Raw genomic sequence first — 22,090 nt, 5'->3', positions numbered from 1 at the left:
ATTTGCTCCACTTACTTTACTTACAATAAAATACACACTAATTTACATTTTTATTATCCAAATATGCTGGATTTAACCAAACGGCTGATTGTTAGCAGCTGTCAAACAATCAAACAAACAAGAAAAGAAAAACTGAGACAAAATGCAGACAAAAATAACTAATTCATGCTCTCACTGTGTTATCTCTGAGATCTTGTACTGTAAACACTTTCATGCTCCTGTGGATGTCATCCAGGTCATAACAGCTCAGCTTTGGATCCAACTTGGATCAGAAACTGATGTTAGACATGTAACCAGAACAGGAGAATATCTTCTTTGTGTTTAGTGCTCTCTTCAAGAGGGGAACGCGCAAAATAAATCTTGTGCAGTGGTCCTTGGCTCTGTAGAAAAGCCTAAAAAGCCAAATACATCATGCAAACAATTCAAATGCATCAAATGCAACTTTTACATAACAACAGCCAAGACCAAACATCACAAAGGAGAACAAAATATAGTGTTACAAGCCAATAGAAGAAGAAAACACAACACACAAAAGAATCAGTATTGAACATCAACAAGCAGAAACATCTTTAACAAATGTGGGTTAATCGAGACAAGCCTCAGTCTGGAATGTGCTAAATGTTGCCCGTCAACCCCGGCTGCCCCCAACACAAACCCAAACAGTCCTGTGTAATCAGCTCTGCTCCCCAGACAGCCAATGCCAGAATTTCAGCGATGCCCTAACAGACCTAATCTTCCCTGATCCCAGAAAATGAGGCCCGCCGTGTCGGGACCGTAAGCCCTCTAAGCTATCGTCCTTAGCATTCATTGCTTTTTTTTAATGGACAGTCTGAAGGATTACAATTGAAACTGTTTAAAAGTGACACAATACAGCTATACATAGACAGTTCCTAAATACAAAATGGACATACTTGACTTTTCCGAGTTGGCGTAGAAGCCAGATCTCCAAATATAGGAGAAGCTGTGAAAGCAGGAGTGAAAAAAGCCTGACCATCCCTTATAAAAGCTGTCAAAGTCTTGTTAGGGGTGAGGTATGTCTGTGGCGTATTGTTGAAACAGTTAGCAACAGTACAGAGTCACATTCAAAGGCTCTGAAACGTTCTCTGAGCCTTGTTGGATTCGATCATCTTATAACCTTTATTTAAAGTCTGCAACATTCAAGTAAGTATGATGCTACAGCCATTTTTTCCATTCTTTCTGGTTTAAATTATTTTGAGTGTATGTGTTTGTCCTGATGATGCAGGTGGAAAAAAAATGAGTGATGCCGAGATGGAGATATTTGGGGTTGCTGCCCCGTACCTCCGTAAATCAGAGCGGGAAAGAATCGCAGCGCAGAACATGCCGTTCGATGCCAAAACAGCCGTCTTTGTGCCTGATCCGAAGCAGGAGTACGTCAAGGGAAAAGTCAAAAGCCAAGACGGCTCTAAGGTCACTGTGGAGACCGAGGATGGAAAGGTGGATGAATTTTGTAGCATTTTATCTGTTTTTTTTTCATTCAGAGAATCAAATCTGAAGCAGTCAAAGAGATTGAAGAACATTTGTAGGCTTTTACATCACATTTCCTCACTTTTTTCTAACCTTTATCTGTTTTTATCTCCCATTTAATTCACTGGATGTTTGAATTCATGCTTCAGGTTGTCACAGTGCACCAGGACGACATTCGCCCCATGAACCCTCCTAAGTTTGACAAGATCGAAGACATGGCTCTGCTGACGCATCTGCATGAACCAGCAGTGTTGTTCAACCTCAAGGAGCGCTACACTGCCTGGATGATCTACGTAAGGACAAATATATGAAATCTAATTATATTTCATTCAAAACTTGATAAACATCCTATAATTTGAGTCGTTATTTCCTTATCGTGGTGGTTTTTGTCTTGCCGTTTGTTCACAGACCTATTCTGGGCTCTTCTGTGTGACTGTGAACCCCTACAAGTGGCTTCCAGTTTACAACCCGGAGGTGGTGGCCGGGTACCGCGGGAAGAAACGCCAGGAGGCCCCCCCACACATCTTCTCCATCTCTGATAATGGTTACCAGTACATGCTCACAGGTCTGGTCTCATCATAATGCCAACCATATGCCTGTTATTATTGATTCTGCCCCTATCTGACTAACTCTAACTGGTTTAATTTGATTCATGTGCACTTATTTGAATAATTGAAGCTTCCTTGATATTATTGGAACATTAAAAGCATCATAAAGTTTAAACTACTGATTTCTACAGAAGAAAACACAACTATCAGTGTGATTTATTAAAGTTACTACAAGGAAGTTTCATTTTGTGTTGATTTAAGTGACCCCTGTGGATAAAAGCGGTAGTGTTTTCCTGGAATGAAGACTGCGTTTCCCATGAGCACCACCACCTCATGATCAACAAGAGGCCTAATTTTTCTTCACTAAAGTTAGACCAAATGGTCTTAATTTGTTGACTAAAGTTAGACCAAAATGATAATTAAAATGTAATTAAAACTAATTAAACATTTCATTATCAGGAAAATCTAAGGCACAACCATCAGGGTGCTAAAGATTGCTAATAATACACCTTGAAACAAATAATTAAACTTCTAAAACTAGACTAAATTGGCTCAAGTTGTCGACTAGCAAAAGATTAAAAGATTGAAATAACTCAGATGTGACTAAAACTAATTAAAAGTTTCATCAGAAGAAAAACTAAGGTACAAACATCAGGGTGCTTAATGAATGTTTGTTGCAAAGAAAACTTTAAAAAGAACAAAGAGACTGAAATTGGTTTTAGTTTCTGACTAAAACTTATGGTAAGGTTTGATTAAAAAAGACTAAACATAAATAAAATAACATACTAATAATTAAGAAAACATAATCATCAAAATAAACACGGATAAAAACCTCAAATGAACCTCAAATACAGTTGAAATATATCAATATCCACCCAATTTCTTTCCTTTTAACAGATCGAGAGAACCAGTCTATCCTGATCACGTAAGTATGACTTTATTTGTTGTTTACTTACAAGTCTTTTATTTACTTTATTTCCCATCATTCATATCATGCTGTACTTTTGTCAGTGGAGAATCCGGTGCTGGAAAGACGGTCAACACGAAGCGAGTCATTCAGTATTTTGCAACAATTGCATCATTCGGTGACTCGAGCAAGAAGGAGCAACTCCCGGGCAAAATGCAGGTTCAGTCATATCGTACATTAAAAACTGAAATTATATATGTTGCAAAAACTACTTTGAAAACACAAGCTTTTTATTCTTGAATTTATTTACCAGGGAACTCTGGAGGATCAAATCATCCAGGCCAACCCTCTGCTGGAGGCTTTTGGGAATGCCAAGACTGTGAGGAATGACAACTCCTCTCGATTTGTGAGTTTAAATGTGATTAGTGTGGAATCCGAGAGATGCCATGATCGCAGTCGTAGTTTTTTATTCTGTTATCTTGAGATAATGAGAAAATTAATCAGGTCTTAGAAAACAACTTTGTTATATTGATATAATGAGGTGATTAACTTGTGATAACATGTTTTTTTTTTTTTTATTATGTTGGCCATTCTCAGCTTCCATACAGCCGAGCAGCTTTTAATTGAAATATACTGTAACTTCTATGTTAAACTTAAATAATAATTTAACTTTAGATGATAAAACATAATTTGTGCCTTCAATTTTAGCTACATATTTAATCAGTACGGAGGCTGAGAGTGGCCATTACTGCATTTAGTTTTTAATCCTGTTATAATGAGAAAATTTGTCTTCTCATAAGAAAACAATATTGATGTAATACGCTGATTAACTTGTGATCTTCAGATATTCTTGGTTTCCATATGTCAGAGCTGTTTTTGGTAGAAATATATTGCAACTTATATGTCTAACTTAAATATAATTTAATACCTTTTCCAGGGAAAATTCATTCGCATCCACTTTGGAACAAAGGGGAAGTTGGCATCAGCTGATATTGAAACTTGTAAGTTTGCTTATATCAGTGTCATAAATATTCCACTGTTGCTCTTAGTTTTGTAAAATATATTTCATCTCTGTTTATGTTTTATGCTTTTAGACCTTCTGGAAAAATCCAGGGTGACGTTTCAGCTGCCAGCAGAGAGGAGCTATCACATCTTCTATCAGATCTTGTCAAACAAGAAGCCTGATTTAATTGGTAAATATACTATATATATATATGTGTGTATTATACTATACTGATGACCTGAGCTGTCTTATTTGTTTATTATTCTATATTTTATTTGTTTTCCTTTGTGTTTCATCTTAGAGATGCTGCTGATAACCACCAATCCGTATGACTATCCTTTCATCAGCCAGGGTGAAATCACTGTGCTGAGCATCAATGACACAGAAGAGCTGGTGGCCACAGATGTGAGTGTACATGGGTCAAACATATATGTAGGGCTGGACAATGTGGTCATAATTATAAAATAAAAAATAGTTTTATGAATGAATATATATCATGATATGGCAAATATGTGACCAATCACATATAAATTAATCAAGTTATTGTTCAATGTTGTAAACTCTGTTCCAGTGTCATGAAATAAATCAGACAAAACTTTTAAAACTCTTATTAAACCCTAAATGATCGAACTTTTGAAAAGCTATGTTTTGATTTTTAAAAAAGTATCATAAAATTTGAGTGTTTTTTTGGGATCTGAAAAAGGGAGATGAAGTTATCTGTAGATGGAATTATATTGAAAAGGTATCTGAAATTACATTTTGAGGTGTAATTATAGACCATAAACTCTCTTTGAAACCTCACATAGCTTATATAAAGACAAAAGTGTCCAAAAGTATTGCAATTATAAACTAAGCAAAGTACACGTTGGACCACAAGGCACTTCAGATGTTTTATTTTTCACTTATTTTACCATATTTTAGTTACTGTATAGAGGTTTGGAGCAACACATATACTGTAAAACTATTATATACACTACGGAAAAGAGCAATGAGAGTTATAGACGTGGATTCAAGGGAGCATACTAACAAACTATTTATCAAGTCATGGGTCATAAAACTGAATGGTTTAGTGGAATTATGAACAAAGCCAAAAACAGATTATTGCCTGAAAATGTACGAGGTTGAAGGAAATATTATTTTAAAACCCGATATGCATGTACTTCATTAAAGCAGAGGTTCATTTCACTGTGCAGAATCAAACTGGAATCATTTCAAATGTTGTTCAACTATTATTCAATTTAAGCAAATGTACAGAGATCAGATATTTGGACAATATGAACAAAATTAGTAATGTTTATGTTTTGTCCTCTGTCTTTGGTTGAGTGTTTTGATATGTGCACATGTGTCTTAAATGATTGTTGAAAGTACTGGCAGACCTTCTAGACCATTTAGGTAATATAAGACTACCCTTCCCCCTGCTCCTTTTCAGTCATGGACTGTGTATAAGAAGGATGAAGAATTGATTTAATAAGCTTGACTTAATTACAGTTTGGTTGTAATAATTAATTTGGACGACAGAATCATGTAAAACAACGCTGGAATATCTTAATATCATCATGATACGACTCCACTGACAGTTGATAAACTAAGACTGTGCTAATTATAATGCTTCCACCAGAGTGCCATTGACATCCTGGGGTTTAACACGGAGGAAAAGGTCGGCATCTACAAGCTGACTGGTGCTGTGATGCACAACGGGAACATGAAGTTCAAGCAGAAGCAGCGGGAGGAGCAGGCGGAGCCAGACGGCACCGAGGGTGAGACGACGACTGAGCTGTTACTGCAGCTTTGAATTAAAACCGAATGAAGCGACATCACAGTTTCACATGTCATCACTCTCCTTCTTTACACTTCTCAAGCCTAGTGTGTGCTTTACAAATAAAACTATATATACATCCTATAGTGGCTGACAAAGTGGCCTATCTCATGGGTCTGAACTCCGCTGATCTGCTGAAAGCATTGTGTTACCCTCGAGTGAAGGTTGGGAATGAGTACGTTACCAAAGGCCAGACTCCACAGCAGGTACAGTATATATTTCCACATCTGAAAACAGATTTTCACCACAATCAATCCGAGTAAAAGGTCACTGAAAAAGATGTTTGATTCTCAGGTGAACAACGCCATGGGTGCCCTGTCTAAGGCCGTGTACGAGAAGCTGTTCCTGTGGATGGTCACGCGGATCAACCAGCAGCTCGACACCAAACTTCCAAGACAGCATTTTATCGGCGTCCTGGATATCGCAGGGTTTGAGATTTTTGAGGTGATTCATGCCTCTGTATGTCTCTTTCTACAAATATCGATATTTATTTGATTAAAATGAAATGTTGCTGTTTAATTCAGATGAACAGTCTGGAGCAGCTGTGCATCAACTTCACCAACGAGAAGCTGCAACAGTTTTTCAACCATCACATGTTTGTGCTGGAGCAAGAAGAATACAAAAAGGAAGGGATTGTGTGGGAGTTCATCGACTTCGGCATGGACCTGGCAGCCTGCATCGAGCTCATTGAGAAGGTACATCACCTTTTTATAAACTCACATATTCATATCGATGCAGAGAAATAAAGCAAGTGAATAAAACACCAATATATACTGTCTGTCCTGCAGCCGATGGGTATTTTCTCTATTCTGGAAGAGGAGTGCATGTTTCCAAAGGCGACTGACGGCTCCTTCAAGAACAAGCTTTACGACCAACACCTGGGGAAGAACATCATCTTTCAGAAACCCAAACCTTCCAAAGGAAAGGCGGAGGCTCACTTCTCACTGATGCACTACGCCGGCACCGTAGACTACAACATCAGCGGCTGGCTGGAGAAAAACAAGGACCCGTTAAATGACACTGTGGTGCAGCTTTATCAAAAAGCTTCCCTTAAACTGCTGTCTCAGCTTTTTGCCACATACGCATCTGCCGACGGTCAGCTCACTTTTAATGACGAACATCATTCAGATCACAGAAACACTACAATGACAACATGTGCTGTGATTATGTTTAATATGTGGGTTCTTATGTTTCTGTAGCTTCTGCTGATGGAAGTAAGAAAAGTTTCAAGAAAAAAGGATCTTCTTTCCAGACAGTTTCTGCACTCTTCAGGGTAATAACTAATAATAAGATCACAGAGGAAGGAATTACAGTGATAATATGTACTTTTTTGGTGGTAAAGTGTGTGTTGATGCACACACTTAGGAGACATAGACACTGTTTTTGGAAATATTGAGGTCATAAATCCAAGCAGCTCTCCCCCAACCCCAGGATAAAATATAGAAAAGACACAAAAATTCAGTAAAAATATCTATTAATATGGATATTCTTCTATGTTTAATTCATTTTTATACGTTTTTTAAACTTTTTTTTTTTACATTTGTTGAAAAACTCCCATTTTTCTCTACACGATGGTCTAAAAGCTGCTTTCGTTACTCTGCTGCATTAATTTCTTTCTTTGTTTTTCTGAAAATTGACAAATCTGAGCATGCTCAGTCTAAAAATGTTATCTGCCTTTTAAAAATCAACAACTGATAACTAAATTATAAAATGTAAACTGTACCTCAGCTCCCCAAATTTGTGTCCTCAATTCTAGCTGCAACTCTGGACATGTGAGGCAACACGTCACGTGAATTAAAGAGTCGAGAACAACAGCAGAACACGCACAAGTTTAGATGAAGATTTTCAGCCACAACAGAACATGAACAAAAGTTTAACTTTCGGCATATCAAGCCGTCAAATGAACCAGTTACCTGCCAGATAAAGTGAGCAGCACTGAGTTATTTATGTAAATCTGTCCACATTTAATTCTGTTCATTTCTGTTCTGTGAGCCACCAGCTGACTGCAAGACGACTAACCTCAGATCAGCGTCACTACCTGGTATGTTCGGACTTTTAAGTTTAAGTGTTGCCTTTTTATCTCCTGCAGGAAAACCTTAACAAACTGATGGCAAACCTCAGGTCCACACATCCGCACTTTGTACGATGTATCATCCCAAATGAGACAAAGATACCAGGTAATAAAGAGAGAAAAATGGAGAATCTTAATTACATTTTCACTCCAAAGTTAACCTGAAATGTTTCGTCCGTGTAGGCTCGATGGATCACCATCTGGTTCTGCACCAGCTGCGCTGTAACGGCGTGCTGGAAGGAATCAGGATCTGCAGGAAGGGCTTCCCCAGCAGGATCCTCTATGGAGATTTCAGACAGAGGTAACACACTGACCAGAAACACCAAAACTCACTCAGGTTCATCAAATTTATGATATCAGCATAAACCGTCTGAGATGTAATCATGTAGTTTTCAAGGTGGTTCCAAAACATTCACTCACAAGAGTTTGAACTGTTTCTGAGACAGATACAGGATCCTGAATGCCAGCGCGATTCCTGAAGGGCAGTTTATCGACAGCAAGAAGGCTTCAGAGAAACTGCTGTCCTCCATTGATGTGGACCATTCCCAGTACAGATTTGGATACACAAAGGTATTTTTAAGACAAATGAGTATGTGTGTGCCTGCGTCTGTATTACAGGTTGTGAGTATGATGGTATTTTATTAGATATCAGACAGCAACAGCAACTTTGTTTATAATAACTTTATTTATATAACAAAAGAACATATAAATAATAATACTTTTTTAAATTAAAACATTAAAGCAAAATGCAATAATGTCCACAGGAATAAGATAAGAGGAAAGAAAAGGAGATTGTCGTGGAGATTGTCTGAAAACACTAAACACACATATGGAATAATACACAAAACACTGCTGGGTTGAAGATTAAACAATTGTTATTGTACAATAAGGAGACAGAACACACAAAGCAGCAAGCAAAAAGCCAACCCCACTCTATTGTAGTTGAAGGAGCAAAGAAATGATCTGTGATTGGTCAAATCCATAGACTGTATAAAAATATGGACGTAGTTACCGTGACGTCACCCGTTGGTTTCTGAAGAGCAGTTTTGAAGCTCAAAGTGAGCCGCTCCGGCCGTCACCATCTTGGCAGTACGTGACTCTGCCTAACTCCCAGCCAATCAAAGATGGGCGAAGAGGTGGGCCGAATGGCTGAAACAAGCGGACCTGTCACTCAAAGCAGCCATGTCCTTCATTATGCATAACTTTACGGCTTAATAAAATTTAAACGGGTGAGTCATAAAAAAATTCATCCCCCGTACAGTTGTCATGAAAGAGGAAATTAGCTACAGAGACCAAAACCGTTGTTTGCACCAGGCTGTAAACATGTTTATTTCTGCTGTAAAGTTGGGCATTTTAACATGGGGGTCTATGGGGATTGACTCGCTTTTGGAGCCTCAAGTGGTCATTCAAGGAACTGCAGTTTTTGGCACTTCCACATTGACTTCATTTTTCAGCCCCGGAGGTTGCCGCTTGGTCAAATCACACAAACTTATGGATTACAGCCAATGGCAAAGAGCCACAAGTTACATTTACATGCACATGTATATTAACTAGGAGCCACATCACCTAAAGACACAAATCAAGAAGGAGCCTCGAGCCATAATGTGGCCTTCGACTCCTCAACGTGTCCCGTTTACTGCGAGACGCAGAGATTTACCTTCTTGAGGATGAAACAGGATAGAGAACAATAACAAAAGAACATATCTGTCCAAAGGCAAACACGTTAACGAGTTACAGAGAAAATGTAATAATCTCACTTTGCATTTGTATATTAAAATGATAAGCCAATCCTTTCATCTTTCATTACTTTTACAAGATCAATAGGGAAATTAATGAGTGTTAGGAGATAGAAGATAAGAGGTAAAAGACGATAAAAGATGACATCACATAAAAGCACATCTCATGTTTTAGTCAGAATTTGTTGAATCTGACTTTGACAACTCATACAAGCAAACCTGTCAGAGAAAATTCAGAGAGACGAATACGAAAAAGCTCTCGCATAAGGTCCAATGATGCCACAAATTGAACTGTTTCATGATGTGACCTGTGAATATTTTCTTCATTTTTTTGGCCTGATGGATTCAAACATACATCAGACAATCTGACATTTATCTGTCAAGTTACTGCAGTTCCCAACATGGATTTCCACCTCACTAATGACTGAACATTGACTCAAACAATCTACTTCAGTGTAAAATTGTTAATTGAAAAGTCAGGAGAAGTTTCTGAATCCATGCCACGTAACTGAAATGATCTGAAATCCAGTTCCATTGAACTTGCAGGTGTTTTTCAAAGCCGGCCTGCTGGGTCTGCTGGAGGAGATGAGAGATGAGCGGCTGGCTGTGCTGATGACTCGTATCCAGGCTGTGGCCAGAGGTTACGTCACCAGGCTGAGGCTCAAGGAGATGTCAAAGAAAAGGTCTTAGAGAAATGTTTTCCTTTCATATAAGTGGAACTTCAGTTAAATTAATGGATGTAACATTTCTTGAGTACCAATGTACAGAGGTGTTATCCAGATTTAGTTAATTACATAAGAAATATCTGATAAATTGAGGAAGGATTTTACAACTGGGTCACTTAGTTGTAAAATTATTATAACTTAACTCTTTCATCTTGTTTTAATTTAATGATTATTAACAGTGGGAAATATGCTGCTCTTCCCAGAAAATGTGTTTTTTAAAGTTGAGTAAAGTATCTTAAAGCAGCTATAATTGTTATTTTTCATAATAACAATGTACAAAATGACGTGTGTAATGTGTTAGTTGTGGCTTGTAGTGATGAACCTGCAGAGAATTATCAGTGACTCTGCACCTCCTCTCAGCTTTACGGAGCTTTATAGTGACTTTCAGCTCGTTGTTTAGATGTCCGGCTGCAACTTTACTGTTTTGGTTCACTCTCAGCGCTCTCATAGCGTCGTTTTGGCTTCAGCAGGCAGCTGTTTTCAGAGAAAAAGCTCTAAAAAGCCACTGTACACTACCTGCTCAGCACCAAACGTCAAACAGACACAGTTAGCTGTAAAGCTGCAGCTAAAGAGCCAGATATTTCCCTCAGGAGGTGGTGGAGACCAAACACAGAGCTAAAAGAGAGTGAATATTGGACTAACATTCACCAGGTGGACAGAAACACGACTCCAAATGAATGATAATGTAATGATAATAATAATAAAAAATAATTTGGCCAAAAAATCAGTTAATGCAAGTTTAAAATCATTTCTTTTTTTTATCCATGTCTAACTCCATAAGTACTTTTTTCTCTCTTTCTTGAACTTTCTTGAACTCTTTTGAAAGTAAACGATTACACTCAGACATCTGATTTTTTTTTAATTAGTTATGGAAAGCCTTGAAAAGTTCATTCAGGTTTTCATCAAAGTCCTGGTTGAATCCTGTCAACAGCTTGTTTTGTTAAAAGAATTTTCTTTTTTCACTCTTTAGAGAGTCAATTTTCATCATCCAGTACAACATCCGCTCATTCATGAATGTGAAGAACTGGCCTTGGATGAGGCTTTTCTTCAAGATAAAGCCTCTGTTACGAAGCGCGGAGGCCGAGAAGGAGATGCAGACCATGAAAGAGGAATTCTCACGACTCAAGGAAGAGTTTGCAAAGTCCGAGGCCAGGAGGAAGGAGCTGGAGGAGAAGATGGTCATGCTCGTCCAGGAGAAAAATGACCTTTACCTTCAAATCCAAGCAGTATGTAAACACTCAGCTCTGCGTAGAACAAAGTGGTCTGTTTGTATTGATTTAGCTCTGTCAGATAAAGAGATCGGGGGGGAAAGAGACATGTTTTCTACAATTCAGAAACATGATCAATAATGAGGTAAGATAAGAGGAAACTTCATTGATCCCGGCGGTGAAACCAGACACTGCAAAAGCAAAATAGACCAAAGTGAAAATAGAATAAAGTTAAAGTACGGAGCAGATGACGATCATAACACTAGAATATGTTATGAGAAAATTGTATTTCTGAATTTCAACAGGGTATATAAACTGTAAAAATACATTTAAAATACAGTATGTGCAATTTTAAAACGTAAAAATTAGTCAGAACCAACCAAATTGGGAAAAACAGTGTTTTTGACAATATACACAGCACACAATATGTGAAAATGTGCAAATGTCTATAAAAATAATAAATAAATAACTGTATGTAAATACTTATACTGTAACAAATACTGTAATAACACAACAAAAGAGCTGAAAAAGAATAAAATTAACACAAAACAACAACTATCGTCTATAGTAAAACAGTCAACGTTTACTGCACTATAATAATCCATCATCATGTTTCTGTACTTTAGGAAAGGGAGAACCTGTGCGATGCCGAGGAGAGGTGTGAAGGTTTGATAAAGAGCAAGATAAACCTGGAGGCCAAAGTCAAAGAGTTCTCGGAGAGGATAGAGGAAGAGGAGGAGATCAATGCCGAAATCACTGCTAAGAAGAGGAAGCTGGAGGATGAATGTTCAGAGCTCAAAAAAGACATAGACGACCTGGAACTTACCATCGCCAAAGTAGAGAAGGAGAAATATGCCACAGAAAATAAGGTGCCTTTCAAAGAGGTTTTGGTTTTATTCCAGATTGTAAGAAAACATATCAGCTCTGTCGTGTCAGTTGTTGTTCAAAAAAATTGCTTCTTTCCTTAGGTGAAGAATTTGATAGAGGAGTTAACCACTCTGGAGGAAAATATGCTGAAGTCCTCAAAGGAGATCAAAGCTTTGCAGGAGGTGCACCAGCAGACACTGGATGACCTTCAGGCTGAGGAGGATAAAGTTAACTGTCTAATGAAGACGAAGATCAAGTTAGAGCAACAGGTTGATGACGTAAGTATGAGAAGGTCTCTTGTGTGAGGTACAGTACGTGCAGCACTTCTTCATGTGCATGTTTTCCATGTGGTTCAGTGGTTGATATAAATGTCTCTTGCAGCTGGAGGGCTCACTGGAGCAGGAGAAGAAGGTGCGTGCAGACTTGGAGAGATCCAGAAGAAAACTGGAGGGGGATCTGAAGCTGTCCCAGGAAACCATAATGGACCTGGAGAATGAAAGACAGCAAATGGAAGAGAGACTGAAAAAGTACATTGTTTATTTGTTATTCAGCGCCATAATCCTGAAAAGTTATACAAAGATATACAAGTAGCTTTTATACTGCTGAAGCTTTAGTTGAGACTCAGACGTAATAAAGGTTTGCACAAGGAGGAACATGAAATATATCAACATCTATAATGATGATGATAATAATGAAAGGAGTTGTTTGTTTTCACAATACTCTTCTATAAAACTTAAAAAAAAACACTATATACCAACATTTTTAGCAATTTAAGTGTAAACAAGACAAAGAGCAGCTCTGTGAGGCTGTACTTATGTTGTGTTCATGTCCCGTGGGATTGATGGGAAAGATATGAACTCAGGAGGGTTGTATGACAACTGAATTGGTCATATGAGGGTTTAAATACTGTGTATTTACAAAATGACTTTACTTTTCAATTCAACTTGGGTTTAATTACATTGATTGTAATTAACTTGGCTAACACGAGGCATCCAGGATTGCTTGGCTTTCTTATTATCAAGTGCTATGTAAAGTCAAAAATATTGGAGCTTTTAGAAAATCCCAGTTTCCCAGTCATAATTATGACTTGGAGGTTTATGTGGTGGTTATTTACAAGACAAAAACTCTAATTACAGTAAAGACATGAATATGACATGAATACAGTTTTAGTCACAGCGGAGCGTTGAGCTAAATGCTAACATTAGCATGTTAATATGATCACAGTGACAATACTAATGCTGTGTTAGCATTGTCACTGTGATCATATTAGCATGCTAATATGAATGTAGAGAAGCATTACAGCATTAGCATTGTCACTGTGATGATATTAGCATGCTAATATGAAAGTAGAGAAGCATTACAGCATTAGCATCGTCACTGTGATCATATTAGCATGCTAATATGATCACAGTGACGATGCTAATGCTGTGTTAGCATGCTAACACTTGTTAATTAGCACTAAGCACAAAGTACAGATGAGGCTGATGAGAGTACCATTAGTTTTGCATGCATGTTAAACCAAAGTATTAAACAAAATTAAATTTAAATGAAGTCAGGGGATTACCAGAGTGATTACAATTTATCCTGAGGGGTCATGAATGTCATAGTTATCCATCTAATAGTTTACATCTAATATTTCACCCATGTTAAGGGATGACTAAAATCTTTAGGACTCAACATGGGAATCATGAATGTCTGTACCAAATTTAATGGAAATCCTTCCAATAGTTGAGAAATTTCACCAAAAAACACAAATGTGAACCCCATGGTGGCACTAGAAAAAAGTCAATGGATCACCAAAGAAAGTCATTTCATCCAAAATGTCATAGCATTCTAATATTTGTTCACATATTTCAGACTGGACCAAAGTGGTGGAGCAACAGTCCCACATTGTTGTTAGCATGACTAAATGAGCCACTTGACAAGAAATTTTAAGATTTATGCACTGAAAAATAACAATTCTTTTCAGAAAGGACTTTGAAATCAGCAACCTGCAGTGCAAGATTGACGATGAGCAAGCCCTTGGCACTCAACTGCAAAAGAAGATTAAAGAGCTTCAGGTATGTTTTATTATTTAACAACAGTAAACATATTTCAACACATTTTCTTTCATATTTTAAGTACACAAATTATTACAACTTGACTGTAGGCTCGCACTGAAGAGCTAGAAGAGGAAATCGAGGCTGAGCGCTCGGCCAGAGCCAAAGTAGAGAAGCAGAGGTCTGATCTGTCCAGGGAGCTGGAGGAGATCAGCGAGAGGCTGGACGAGGCCGGAGGAGCCACCGCCGCTCAGGCTGAGCTCAACAAGAAGCGAGAAGCGGAGTTTCAGCGGCTTCGTCGTGATCTGGAAGAGTCCACCCTCCAGCACGAATCCATCGCTGCGACTCTGCGCAAGAAACAGGCCGACAGTGTTGCCGAACTCAGCGATCAGATAGACAATCTTCAAAGGGTCAAGCAGAAACTGGAGAAGGAGAAAAGTGAGCTGAAGATGGAAATCGATGACATGGCGAGCAACGTGGAGAGTGTTCTGAAAAGCAAGGTAACAAGGAGACTGTCTATCAAAAAGGCATGAATGTTTTTCCACAATATTGTGTGTTTCATCTTGTTCGTGATAACCAACACTGAATTTTTCAGGCTAATCTGGAGAAAACGTGCAGAACCCTTGAAGACCAAATGAATGAATACAAGACCAAATCAGATGAAGCCCAGAGGTCACTGAGTGATTATACTACACTCAATGCTCGTCTACAAACAGAAAACGGTAGGTTTCTGTTTATAAAGACTGAAAAAGGATACTAAAGATCACCTAAGATGTGCAGATGGGTCAGTTTGTATCATCTTTGTCTTGAATAGGTGAACTTTCACGTCTGCTGGACGAGAAAGAAACTACTCTTTCCCAGTTGAGCAGAGTGAAATCCGTGGGGAGTCATCACATCGAAGAGTTGAAGAGACTTTTGGATGAGGAAATAAAGGTTTGAAAAACACAATTAAGCCTGATATACTGTATATGTTCGGTGTATATGTCAGAAAATGGTGAAAGATGCCCAACACAGTTTTCTAGAAGCCAAGCTGAAGTCGTAAAATTGCTTGGTTTGACCGCCGAACAGTCCAAAATCTAAAGATATTCAGTTTATAATAATACAAAATGGAGAAATCCTCACATTTGAGAAGCTTAAGACTGAAACAATTCAACAATTGCCAGAATTGATGTAGTTTGATTTTCTTTTTTTGTCAATTTATCAATTAACTGTATAATTAATTCTCCACTAACACTGCATTCATGTCATTTCGGATGGATAGTGTTTGCGGGCGTTCACGTCATGTCGGCAGAATGGGAAGAATGGGAGTTGTTCCCATAGTAACGAGTCAGGAGCGTTATATACACTCACCATACAGCGAGTGAGTAAATTGTGTAGTTGCCACACTGCGAGCTGTCACACCCAATAATATTAACACAGTTAAATGACAAAGTAGCCTTAATTAGTTAATTAATTCATAATTTCATTCTTAATTAATTAATTTCTAACTGTTTTTTGAACAAATTAAAGCAGTTGTGAACACATTGTCCAAACTATTTCAGTCTATTTTCAGTTTTATTTGTGTATTTGTGTAAAATATCAGGTTTAATTACCTTGAACTTTCAACAGCAGTGTTTTGTTGATGCTTCCGAAAATCTTTCTGGAAATGAGACACTCATAATAATACTCATAATAACAGTTTCATGTGAATGCAGCATAACCTACACTTGGGAGCTTTGCACATCAGAAGCAAAAGCTTCATAACAGCTACGACCCAGAAATCCTGTAAGGTGATATTAGCAATCAGCCAGGTGGGTCTGTAATATTTTATACCAAAGGATACTGAAGGAAGATGAGATGTAGTGTTGCTCAGTGCAGCTTCCTCTCAAAAGTGTGATTGAGGTAGTTCAGATTTTTGATTCATCACTTCCTGTGGATGTGCATGATTTTACATCATGTCAAGGGTGTTTTAATTGAGGCTATACACCAGATTTTTGTGTATGTTCTTGCTTTTTCAGGCAAAAAATGCCCTGGCTCACAGTTTGCAGTCAGCTCGACATGACTGTGAGCTGCTGAGAGAGCAATACGAGGAGGAACAGGAGGCCAAAGCTGAGCTGCAGCGCTGCCTGTCCAAGGCGAACAGCGACGTGGCTCAGTGGAGAACCAAATACGAGACAGACGCCATCCAGCGTACTGAGGAGCTGGAGGAGGCCAAGTAAGAACTGTGCAGCATATTTCTGAAGTCAGTGCTGATGTTGTTTGTCTTAAACAATTTATCTATGGTTCAAAGGAAGAGGCTGGCCCAGCGGCTGCAGGAATCCGAGGAGATGACAGAGGCAGCAAATGTCAAATGTGCATCGCTGGAGAAAACCAAGCAGAGGCTGCAGGCTGAGGTTGAGGATCTCATGGTTGAGCTAGAAAGGTCAAACGCAGCTAATGCCACATTGGACAAGAAACAGAGGAACTTTGACAAGGTTTTTTTTTTTCTTTTCTCTTCTCAGAAACACTTCCTAATTAGCATATTGTTGAGGCTGTGCTGATTACACATGCTGTTTCCTCCTCTGTTAGGTTCTGGCTGAATGGAAACAGAAATACGAGGAGAGTCAATCGGATCTAGAAGTTTCCCAGAGAGAGTCCAGAGTACTGAGTACAGAACTCTTCAAGCTGAAAAACTCATACGAAGAGGCTCTGGATCACCTGGAGAACATGAAAAGAGAGAATAAAAATCTTCAGCGTAAGGCTTCTAACTTGTTCTTTTGGTGCTGAGAAGCTGTAGTGGTCATGTTTTACTGATGAAGAACATGCTCTTCTGTACGTTTTCAGAGGAGATCACCGATATCACTGACCAAGTTGGACAATCTGCTAAAACCATCCACGAGCTGGAGAAGGCTGCAAAGCAAGCCGAACAGGAGAAAAGAGACACCCAAGCGGCTCTTGAGGAAGTTGAGGTTTGTATTGTCCTTACGTGCCATTATACCTTCAGTTTCATTAAAAATGATTATTACTTCTTTTCTTGTAGTCGTCCCTGGAGCACGAGGAGGCAAAAATCCTGCACCTTCAACTGGAGCTGAACCAGATCAAGTCAGAAGTGGACAGGAAGGTGGCAGAGAAAGATGAAGAGATCGACCAGCTCAAGAGGAATTACCAGAGAACCGTGGACACTCTGCAGAGCACGCTGGACGCCGAGACGCGCAGCAGAAACGATGTGATCCGCATGAAGAAAAAGATGGAGGGGGATCTGAATGAGATGGAGATCCAGCTGGGTCACACCAACCGCCAGGCAGCCGAGGCGACCAAACAGCTGAGAAACCTGCAAACTCAGTTAAAGGTTTGGGTTAATGCGCCGGAAAACATAGAAATATTAACAGAAATGTTACACAAATGTAATGCTCCAAAACCTTTTGATCCTCTTTGATCCAGGACACCCAGGTCCATCTGGATGAAGCTCTCCACAGTCAGGAGGACCTGAAGGAACAACTGGCCATTGTAGAGCGTCGCAACAACCTGATGATGGCTGAGATTGAGGAGATGAGGGCGGCGCTGGAGCAATCTGAGAGAAGCCGCAAGCTGGCTGAGCAGGAACTGATCGACGTCAGTGAGAGGATTCAGCTGCTACACTCTCAGGTAGGACGGTACAAGACATAGCAGGGCATGGCAAGGATAGCTAATGGCAGTGCAGGGCCTTCCCTTTTACCCGTAGTGGTCATTAACTTACAGCTGTTGTGCAGATGTAGCACAAACTGTTGTTTTTGTGGTTCTGTGATTCGCTCGCTCACAACCCTGTGCAGCTCCGGTGTTTCAACAGAAGACAATGAGATGTTTCTGACATCCAGTTTATCCTGAGCAAACAAAAGATCAGAAGTGTATCTGGCGTTATTAAGCCTGGATTGGTCTCCATCTTGATTCTGTCAGCTCAGGACATCCCGTTTTTCGCTTTCATTTTAGCCTGCAGGTCATCATATAGTTTATTATTGTTTTAATAATACCTGACTTGAGATACTAATTTTTTTTTGCCGAGAGTTAGACGTGAAGCTCAATACCACTCTGAAATCTGTACAGTAAATGAAGTTACTGCCACTGTTTTTTTAGGTAAACCCGTTTACCTATTAGCTTAACTGTAAAATCTGTAAATAATTTAATCTGTAAAAAATACTATTTCTTTGGTTCTAAACATACCTATTTAAATTATATGTATTGAGCAGAACACCAGCCTCCTAAATGCTAAAAAGAAGATGGAGTGTGATTTAGCTCAGCTGCAATCAGAGATGGAGGACACCATCCAGGAAGCGAGAAATGCAGATGAAAAGGCCAAGAAAGCCATCATGGATGTGAGTCTCTCTCTCTCTCTCTTCTATCCAATTCACTGTGGAGAGTCATTAATTCAAATGAGGAACCACTCGACTTTGTTGGTTTTGCAGATTAAATTTCACAGTGAGTTCACATTTGCATACAGGCTGCCATGATGGCTGAGGAGCTGAAGAAAGAGCAGGACACCAGCGCTCACTTGGAGAGGATGAAGAAGAACCTGGAGGCCACAGTGAAAGACCTGCAGCAACGCCTGGATGAGGCCGAGCAGTTGGCTCTGAAAGGAGGAAAGAAGGAGCTTCAGAAACTGGAAACTAGGGTACGAATCAATAAAGGACAAAAACATTCTGTAGAAAAATAGAAAAACAATTTAAATTAGCTGGGGGTTTTTTGTTTAAGGTCCGTGAGCTGGAAAATGAATTGGAGGCAGAACAGAAACGCAGCGGCGAGGCTATGAAAGGAGTGCGGAAATATGAGAGGAAAATTAAAGAGGTCACATATCAGGTAAGAGGTATATCCGGTTATATAACAGTGAATTCCACCAGAGAGGAGACTTCACTGCTTAAAGCTGAACAGAAAACAGGTGAAACGAGATATGAGAGCAATACTTTAAACTGTTTTAGGGTGAGGAGGAGAAGAAGAATGTGGCAAGACTTCAGGATTTGGTGAACAACCTGCAGCTGAAAGTGAAAGCATATAAGCGGCAGTGTGAGGAGGCGGTGAGTAAAAATAAATGATTACTGTGTGAACTGTATGGCATGATGTGTACCTAAAAAAAAAAAAGTCTTCAATCATATATTGTTTTCTGTGTCACGCAGGAGGAACAAACCAGCATCCATTTGGCTAAATTTCGGAAGGTGCAACATGAACTGGAGGAAGCCGAGGAACGAGCTGATATCGCAGAATCCCAGCTGAATAAATTACGAGCGAAGAGCCGTGATGGTGTCGGAAAGGGGAATAGAAATCTGCACTTGTCCGATCCACTTTAGGGAATATAACAATGTATAGGATTTGGATAAAAATCCGACATTGAATCAGTAATAGTAATAACTAATAACTAAAATGGCATGGCAGTCAAACAAATCATAGTAAAAATGTAATAAACTGAACTTCTAGAGAGCTGGAATGTCATAAAATATGTTAATGTAGTTAAATAATATTATTATGATGAGGGGAAGCATTTGATCAATGATGCGCTAATCACACTGATTAAAAATTTAACATTTCTAGTTATTAAAGTCTTTATTTTTCTTTTCCATGAGTGATAACATGAATAGTAACAAGAATTATTACATCATTAGTAAGAAAAAGAACAATAATCGCAAATTAATACAGTAGCATATCTAATAATTTATATATACAAGACATTTTGTCTTTATTTAATAGTAAAGAGTAGCACTTATAATAATATAATAATAGAAACTGATAACAATATAGGTATAAAAATAAATCTACAACCATGCTAGCAGCTCTGAGGATGGTGCTTTGAGCTAAATGCTAATGTTAGCATGTTAACACATTAACAATGACATTGCTAACATGCTGATGTTTAGCAGGTGCAATGCTCACCATCACAGTTTAGTATGTTAGCATGCTAACATGTGCTAATTAGCAATAAACACAAAATACAGCTGAGGCTGATGGGAAAGTCTTTACATGTATTTGGTCATTATACCTAATAAATATCAAAAACCAACGGATAAAAATGTAATTTTGGCGCAGAGGTTCACCAAAGTCATCTGGATTCAGCCTCTGTGGACCATTAATGTCAATTTCATGGCAATCGGTCTAATATTTGTTGAGATATTTCAGTCTGGATCAAAGTGGAGGACCAACCAGCAGTCAGGCTGACAGTGATATCCATATAGCTAAAAATGATTAAGCTTTGTCACTGTTTACATCTCTGTATTGACAGACTGACTAGTCAGAACTGAACCATTAATATGTTCAGAAGAGAAGCATCTGGTCACCTTTCTGCATGGTTAATCCTGGGATCTGTCTAGACTGAGCTGGGTAAACAGTGACAGCTCAACATGTTCCAGAAATAGTGACTCTACACTGCAGTTATTTATGCATGAACATGAACTAAAACCTAATTATTCCCAAGACACAGAAAAATGCATTTCATGAAGGTCTGTGAAATGTAACTGGACTTAATGGCAAATTGCTGGATGACAAATCCCTCATGAACATATCACATAATGATTTTATTATTTTATTTCATTTCATTTCCTTTATTTTGCTAGAAAAGTAAATTTTTCAATCAATAAAAGAACCAAAAATACACAGACAGTGACTTAAAAAATGAATCACTGTTTCTTATGATAAAGGCTCAAGAAAAAGAACGATTCATCTTCAATTTGGAGTATTTCTTCCATATTAACCTGTTACAAATTCATCAGAGTTTGATATGAATAAAAAACACCTCATCAACAGTCTTGTCCTGCTACCTGCAATAAAATTTGGCCGCCAACAGATGGAGACACTTTATCCATGTTTAACCTTATTCCTGGAACATGGAACCAATAAAGACCATAAAAGCTGATTCTCAGGAGAATGTCTTTTATTTCACCCACATTTACATCCTGAATCTGTCAAGAATCTTTATGAAGAGGTGGAAAGTAACTAAGTACATTTACTCAAGTTCTCTACTTAAGTACAATTTTGAGGTACTTGTACTTTACTTGGGTATTTCCATGTGATACTACTTTATACTTCCACTCCACTACATTTCAGAGGGAAATATTGTACTTTCTACTCCACTACATTTATTTGACAGCTTTAGTTACTTTTCAGATGAAGATTTGACACAATGGATAATATAACAAGCTTTTAAAATACAACACATTGTTAAAGATGAAACCAGTGGTTTCCAACCTTTTTGGCTTTTGACGTCTTACAAAAAGCAGTGTGTAGTCGGGGTCACATTTCACATGTCTATGAGTTGTTAACAGCTCCACCAAATAGTGATTTTTCCCTCTAAACTTCTCACATGCTTTCATTTCAATAAATGTTCAAATGATCCAATATTTCACCAGAAATCAAAGATTAGAGAAAAAGTCCAGAAACTGAAAACAGATTATCAGACAGTGTATCAGAACTTTGTTTTTTCTTCTTTCCTCTCCCATTAATCATCTCACGACCCCTCAGATTTATCTGCTGACCCTTTGGAGGGGCCCGACCCCTAGGTTGGGAACCACTGGACTAAACTAGCTAACTGTATATAAAGTAGTGTAAACTAGCTCCACCTCCAGCAGCTACAACAGTAACATGCTGCTCTAACACTGATGCTTCACTATTAATAATCTAATGATGTCATATATAATAATATATCAGTCAGAGGGACCAAACCACTACTTTTACTGCAATACTTTAACTACATCAAGCTCATAATACTTATG

At 38.5% G+C, this 22,090-nt stretch overlaps 1 protein-coding gene across 1 annotated transcript; it reads left to right on the top strand.

Annotated features, from left to right (window-relative positions):
* The first annotated feature begins 1,254 nt into the window (after window positions 1–1,254).
* LOC122967242 (myosin-4-like) lies at window positions 1,255–20,104 on the top strand. The gene is made up of 38 exons (XM_044331782.1): window positions 1,255–1,455; window positions 1,635–1,778; window positions 1,894–2,050; window positions 2,931–2,958; window positions 3,045–3,159; window positions 3,254–3,346; window positions 3,878–3,941; window positions 4,035–4,133; window positions 4,245–4,348; window positions 5,562–5,700; window positions 5,847–5,965; window positions 6,054–6,203; window positions 6,284–6,454; window positions 6,548–6,854; window positions 6,959–7,032; window positions 7,849–7,936; window positions 8,014–8,131; window positions 8,277–8,400; window positions 10,113–10,249; window positions 11,262–11,517; window positions 12,126–12,368; window positions 12,468–12,644; window positions 12,748–12,893; window positions 14,336–14,426; window positions 14,516–14,905; window positions 15,001–15,127; window positions 15,220–15,338; window positions 16,403–16,599; window positions 16,675–16,858; window positions 16,953–17,118; window positions 17,208–17,332; window positions 17,404–17,712; window positions 17,805–18,008; window positions 18,587–18,712; window positions 18,838–19,008; window positions 19,089–19,193; window positions 19,313–19,408; window positions 19,508–20,104. Exons 1-38 carry the CDS (start codon window positions 1,255–1,257, stop codon window positions 19,676–19,678), a joined length of 5,835 nt encoding a protein of 1,944 aa, XP_044187717.1. The 3' UTR covers window positions 19,679–20,104.
* Window positions 20,105–22,090: the final 1,986 nt, after the last annotated feature.

The sequence above is a fragment of the Thunnus albacares genome, chromosome 17 (assembly GCF_914725855.1).
Source record: "Thunnus albacares chromosome 17, fThuAlb1.1, whole genome shotgun sequence".
Classification (NCBI taxonomy): Eukaryota; Metazoa; Chordata; class Actinopteri; order Scombriformes; family Scombridae; genus Thunnus; species Thunnus albacares.
The sequence above is the reverse complement of the archived record's forward strand: the minus strand, read 5'-3'. Positions and strand labels throughout refer to the sequence as shown.

Coding starts and splice junctions, on each gene's coding strand:
- LOC122967242 (XM_044331782.1), top strand. CDS start 1,255: ATGAGTGATGCCGAGATGGAGATATTTGGGGTTGCTGCCCCGTACCTC. Junction 3,347..3,877: donor ATGACAACTCCTCTCGATTT/GTGAGTTTAAAT, acceptor TACCTTTTCCAG/GGAAAATTCATTCGCATCCA. Junction 7,033..7,848: donor CAGTTTCTGCACTCTTCAGG/GTAATAACTAAT, acceptor TATCTCCTGCAG/GAAAACCTTAACAAACTGAT.